We start from the raw sequence: 6,000 nt of genomic DNA, 5'->3' as shown, positions 1-6,000 counted from the left end.
GGAAGCAGGGACAAAGACCAAGTGCTTATTTTATTATATCACACTATCTTTAAGCAAGGTGTATCTCACTTTCTCCCACCTGAGTGGGTTGAGGTTTCACTGGGATAAGTGGGAAGAGCTGAGAGAGAGAGAACAATGAAAGGTCTCAGGGCCCTCCATCCCCATTGTCCCAGCCTGGGACCCTGCCCTGTCTAGTCTTCCTAGGTGGGACCCTAAAGGAGAAACCAGCTGAGCCTGGGCTCTGTGAGAAGGAAGCCAGGGACAGAGAGCAGAGCAAACAAGGGCGATGGGGACCACAGTTTTCAGGAAGGTTGCTCAAGGATGCCGCTCTGGGGACTCCCAGAAAGACTGGACAAAGAGAAACTGTCATGTGCAGCATAACAGGGACCAGCTCCAGCTCCCAAACTGGTTTGTCACCAAATCAGAGTTTACAGCAACTTCAGCTCCATAACGCACTGCTTCTGAGCTTCTTCTAAGCATGCAAACCCACTCCCCGCCAACAGGGGGCGCTCACACCATGCTCCATCAAGGCCATCAGGAAGGATAAATGCTATTCAGAGCACTCGTGACAAAATGCTGTGTAACCCGGTCGCTCAACTAGCCCATGGAGAAAATTTTACCTTTCTGAGCAATGAGGCCAAGAAGCCACCTCCATTTACACGTCTGTTCACTGATATGCTCATTCATCACTTTGGCAATTCTCACCTCTTTATCGAGAACTATCCCTCACCTCTAGGCTACAGGCTCCATGTTCCCCTCTGCGTCGCTCAGGGGCAGCGTGGCTGAACAGCATGACCTCTGAACCGGGACCCAGGGCCTCTTGCTCTTGTCCTGCCCCCAACATTTCCCACTCAGGTTCTCAACTGCCATCTGTAGAAATGGGGCCAGTGATGCTGTCCCACTGATCTGAGGGACCCTGAGATATGAGAATGTTCTGTAACCTTTTAAGTACTGTGCCTCTATGATTTATTGTCATTCTCATGATCTCTGCCTGCTGCCCAGTGTTGGAGTGCTGATCATGGGAAGAAGGGAGGGTGCTTTGTGCAACGATGAAGAGGGATCAAGTGCATGGAGATTGTGGTTTCCGGTTTCTTTGCAATTGGTGACATTTTTCATTGACATGTGTAAGAAGCCAAGTCTCTCCTCTGAGGTTCCCAGTGTGAGAGTGGGAGGGAGGGTGAGCCTGAGCCTTCTTCTACATCATACCACCACGAGAAGAGAGACGCAAAAGAGAGTTGAGTTCTGGGAAGACATCCAGAACTTAGTGTCAGCTGAAAGGGACCTCAAAAATGATCTTTCAGCCTTCTTTTTTTATAGGTGGGAAATGGAAGCCCAGAGAAAGGAAAAGAATTGCCCAGGTGTTTTTGCCTTCAAGACCTGAATAATTCCTCATACTTGTTCCAAGCCAGGTCCTTCTTCCTCCCCCACTTCCTCCCTCCCTCCCCTTCAACACCTGGCCTGAGTCAAGAACAGGAGCTGCGGGATATGTTACCCACCATGCCCGATGCATGCACCGGTGCTGAATGCAGGGGTGAATGCACAGGTGCCGGATGCAGGGGTGAGTCATTTTATTCTTAGCTCAGAAGTCATTTCAGAAACTAGAGGTGAGTTATCTCCTGGTGTTGGAACTAGGGGTGATTTTTATTTAATCCTTTATAATTTTCATGGTTTTCCAAAATTTTACAACAAACATCTATAACTTTATAAACCTCAACCAATCCAAATCTTAATTTGAGAAAAGAAGGAAATTAGAGGGTGAGGAAACGCCCTGCTCTGAATTGAGGTCCGTCAAGCAAGGCCAGCTGGTGTGTGTCACAGCAGGCAGAGGCCCGGACCGGAAGTCCTGAAGGTCATCCCGTTCCCCAGCCTGGCATCCAGCGCTGCCAAGGCAGCATCACCCCACCTCCTCACCTTTGCTCTCACCATGCCTCACTCCTGAAATGTCCTCCTCCTGTCACCACCACCAAATTGGACTCATTTTTCAGGGTCCAACACAGTTTTGCTAGGGCCAGGAAGGTGTTTTAAAGCCCTCCTTCTCCAGTTGGGACAAACACCTGTCTCTCCTCTTTGACCATGAGTGACATTTTATTTGCATCTCTTTTATAATCCTTATCATTTACCTTGTCCTGGTGTTGATTTTTGTGTTCCCAATGCCATCTGCAGCCTGTCACATGCTAGAACGTTAAATGAATGTTTGCTGAATTTATGTGAATGGAAAATATGGACTCCTTAAAGAGGGATATTGTGAAATATCACTTTACGACAGGACTAACCAACTGTGGCACTTTTGACATCTGGGGTTGGGTAATCCCACGTGGTAGGGAGCTGTTGTGTTTAGCAGCACCCCTGGCCTCTACCAATAGATGCTTCTGCCAATAGATAACCCCAGCTGTGACAACCAAGAATGTGGACATTGCCTTTTGTCCCCCAGGTTGAGAAAAACTAGTGGATGTTTACAAGGGGTTTTCATAAACATCCTTAGAAGGAGGAATTCCCATCTGATAGAGGAGAAAGGCAAGGCTCATGGAGAGTGTAAGTTGAAACTGGGTCTTGTAGGTAACTGTCTCATTTCAAATCTAGGGATGATTCCACCATCTCAGAGGCCTCTTGGGACCCCAGCAAGGTCTTTGCTGTTCCATTGTGATGTGTCCACTCCACCCCACCCACCGTGTCCCCGTTCCACCCTGTACCTTTCCCCTCTGCCCTGTCCCTGAGGTCCGGCCCGGCTGTGACCCACTGATTGACCTTACTGGTCCAGACCTCAGGCCTGAACATGCCCATCACATTGTCTTCAGCACCTTGAACTCCTCCCCATGCTTGAACACGCTGATGGTGACCTGGCCCGTCTCGGAGCCGTACTTGTTCTTGACAAAGACACCGTAACGGCCGCTGTCTTCACTGTTGACCCTCTCGATGGTGATGGTGACCTCTGACCCCCTCACCTCCATGTGGTAGCGGTCAAGGAAGGTGACAGGCTGGTCATTCTTCAGCCAAGAAATTTCAGGGGCAGGATCTCCTGAGATGACACAGGTCAGGCACAGGGTCTGGAAGAACAGGAAGGGAATATGTTCGGTCACCTCTTCGTAATGACCCCTGGCGTTCACCTTCACTGCCCCACAGAGAGCCCAGAGCAAGTTGCTCCTTGTGATAAACTCATTCGGTGTGTTTTATTGTATTGCCTAAAGGGATAACACTAAACTGAGAGACATTTTATTTTAACCCCATGTCCTCCACCATCAACTTTTCTACAAGAATACTTACTAGTTAGGAGTTCAGATTATTATTTTTCTGGCCCCAGAATGGCCTGAACTTTGTTTTGTTGCTTCCTATTATATATTGTCATGACAATTTTGCTATGCAAAATTGCTTTATATTATTATATTGCTTTAATAAAAATTTTTTAATTTGTGTTTGAAAATTCTTGAAAGAGTTCTAAATCAGAACCCTATCGTGTCATGTCAAACACTCAGAGTCTGGACCTGGGCTGCCTCAGCTCTGCCCCTTCAAGCTGTGTGACCCTGGCTAAGTCCTCTAACCTCTCTGGGCCTCAGTTTCCTCAGCTGTATAGTATGATTAGTAATAATATCCTATTTCATGTAGTTGCCTTGATGGTTAAACAAGCTAAAATATGTACCACATATGCAATAGTGCCCGGCACAAACTAAGTACCATAATAATGTTAGCTATCATTTTCTAGAATATTAGATTTGCATAATTTCAGCCGTGGAAGGCCTTGTAAGGATCATCTAATTGAGCTCCTAAAGAAAACTGAAGTTCATAGGTGGAAGTCCACGACAGCCAGGGCCAGTAGAGACATCTGGCAGAGCTGGGGCAAGCGCCCGTGGGCCTGACAGCGGGCCCAGGGTCTTTCTTTATACTATGTGTGACCAGTGAGGGGTAGTCGCTCGGCCAGGCATGGGAATCCACAGTGCTACACTGTTATCTGATTTTTGATGACTGCATGAAGAAACACAGCACGGGGTTGCTGGCCATGGGCTGGGGACAGTCAGTACCTTATCCTCCATGATGGTGGCCACATCCGGCAGGCCCCTCACCACTTTGGCGCGATCTGGAAGGGAAAAACGACACCCCCAGTGATGAATGTTTTCCTGCAGATTGCTGCCCAGAAGCAAGTTTCCACAGAGTTGAGGCTTGTTTTTAAGCAATGCTCCTTTTTCCTACTTTTATCATTTTGGGGTGGATATCTTTTAATTTGTATTGCATGTGTCCTTGCCTTCATAAACAGAAGGTAGGGGACATAATGTGTTTCTGTCATTGACTTGAAGTCATCCTCATGATTGGTGGTACCTGGAGGTGACAATGAGGTGCCCCTCCCCTCCAGAACTGGGAGAAAAGGTAAGTCAGATTGCTCTGAGCCTATACTGGCGAAGTGCACACAGTAGGTGTCGATGAACCAGAGACCTAAGAGAGAGGTCAGGAGAAGTGTGACAGAAGCTTTTGGGATGCTGACTCTGATAAAGGAGGGGACCTGGTGGCCATGTGGATAGACAGAAAATCAATATATTCCTTATGCTGCAATCAAGGCTGTGGGGGCAGGAGGGGTGGAAGCATGAACCCTGCAGCACGGATCAGGGAAGTGCGGAGAGTCTGAGTGGCTGGTGTAAGTCCAGTGGATGTAAGGGGAGCAGGACCCTGAATTGGGGTCGGGGGAGGAGGCCCCCGAGATGGACGCTGCTGACTGTTCCCCTGGCCCTTCATAGCTGGGTGAAATGACCCACTTCCCTGACGCTTGATTCCACAAGCCCCAGTAACCACATAAGGTGAATTAGGCTTCCTTCTGTTAGAGTCCTAGGATACGCATTCCAGGGTGGGAGGGATGTTCTTGCTGGGGAAGTGATTCGGTCGGCGGTGTGACGGGCTTGAGCGCCTCCATGATCACGTCAGCGCTCCGCATGGCCAGGGGGTGGGGTCACCTGGCTGCACTCCGCCCACTACGGAGGCCGGCCCCCTGCAAGGACCCCTCACGGCATGGCCTTTTCCAGGTTATATTTATGAACGCCAAGGCCTGCACGTCCTGCCTAGTGGGGAGACTCAGAGATATCTCCATGTAGGGTGAATTTCCCCTTCCCACAAATGACCCCAAGGCTAGTAGAGTTTTAGTTCTACTTCTGTTTCCCAAAGTTGCTCCATTTCCTTCTTGGTCACGTTGTCGGGGCTGCTTGGCTCTGCCACCAAAACCCTTTCCTCATCCAAATTCCTACTTCTGATCTGCTGGGTCAGTGGGCCCACAGAGTCATTCTCCTAGAACTGGGGGGTTTAGAATGAGCTGGGGCAAACCTGATGAAGTTCTAGTGCATGGACTCGGTGGTGGCGCCCTGGGCAGCTCAGACCCCGTGTCACATTCATCTGGGTTTGGGACTGAGTCTTCAATTAGATTAGCCTCTAGTGTCCCAACAGCCGGAACCAGCATCAGCTTTAAAGTCAACCCTCTCTACACCTCACTCACAGAGCCCAGCCCAGTCATGTTCTTGTCTGACCCCAATGTCTGACCTGCCATTGCACCTGACATTGTACCTGCCATTGCACCTGCCATTGCACCTGACATTGTACCTGCCATTGCACCTGCCATTGCACCTGACATTGTACCTGCCATTGCACCTGCCATTGCACCTGACATTGTACCTGCCATTGCACCTGACATTGCACCTGACATTGTACCTGCCATTGCACCTGCCATTGCACCTGACATTGTACCTGACATTGCACCTGACATTGCACCTGACATTGTACCTGCCATTGCACCTGCCATTGCACCTGACATTGTACCTGCCATTGCACCTGCCATTGCACCTGCCATTGCACCTAACATTGCTCCTGACATTGCACCTGTCATTGCACCTGCCATTGCTCCTGACATTGCACCTGACATTGTACCTGACGTTGCACCTGCCATTGTACCTGACATTGTACCTGCCATTGCACCTGACGTTGTACCTGACGTTGTACCTGCCATTGTACCTGACATTGTACCTGACGTTG

General features: G+C 49.4%; 1 protein-coding gene across 2 annotated transcripts in view; it reads right to left on the bottom strand.

Moving 5' to 3' along the window:
• Nucleotides 1–2,432: 2,432 nt before the first annotated feature.
• The window catches only part of MYOM3 (myomesin 3), a 52,728-nt gene continuing 49,160 nt past the window's right edge, over nt 2,433–6,000 (bottom strand). For both annotated transcript variants that reach the window (XM_066270100.1, XM_066270102.1), the window contains exons 36-37: nt 4,014–4,069; nt 2,433–3,044 (exon numbers count right to left, since the gene is read on the bottom strand). In XM_066270100.1, the coding sequence (XP_066126197.1) occupies nt 2,781–3,044; nt 4,014–4,069 (320 nt within the window). In that variant the 3' untranslated portion in view covers nt 2,433–2,780. The remainder of the gene's footprint in view (nt 3,045–4,013; nt 4,070–6,000) is intronic.

This window comes from Saccopteryx bilineata, chromosome 3, assembly GCF_036850765.1.
Source record: "Saccopteryx bilineata isolate mSacBil1 chromosome 3, mSacBil1_pri_phased_curated, whole genome shotgun sequence".
In the NCBI taxonomy this organism is placed as follows: Eukaryota; Metazoa; Chordata; class Mammalia; order Chiroptera; family Emballonuridae; genus Saccopteryx; species Saccopteryx bilineata.
This window is presented reverse-complemented; position numbering and strand designations above follow the sequence as displayed.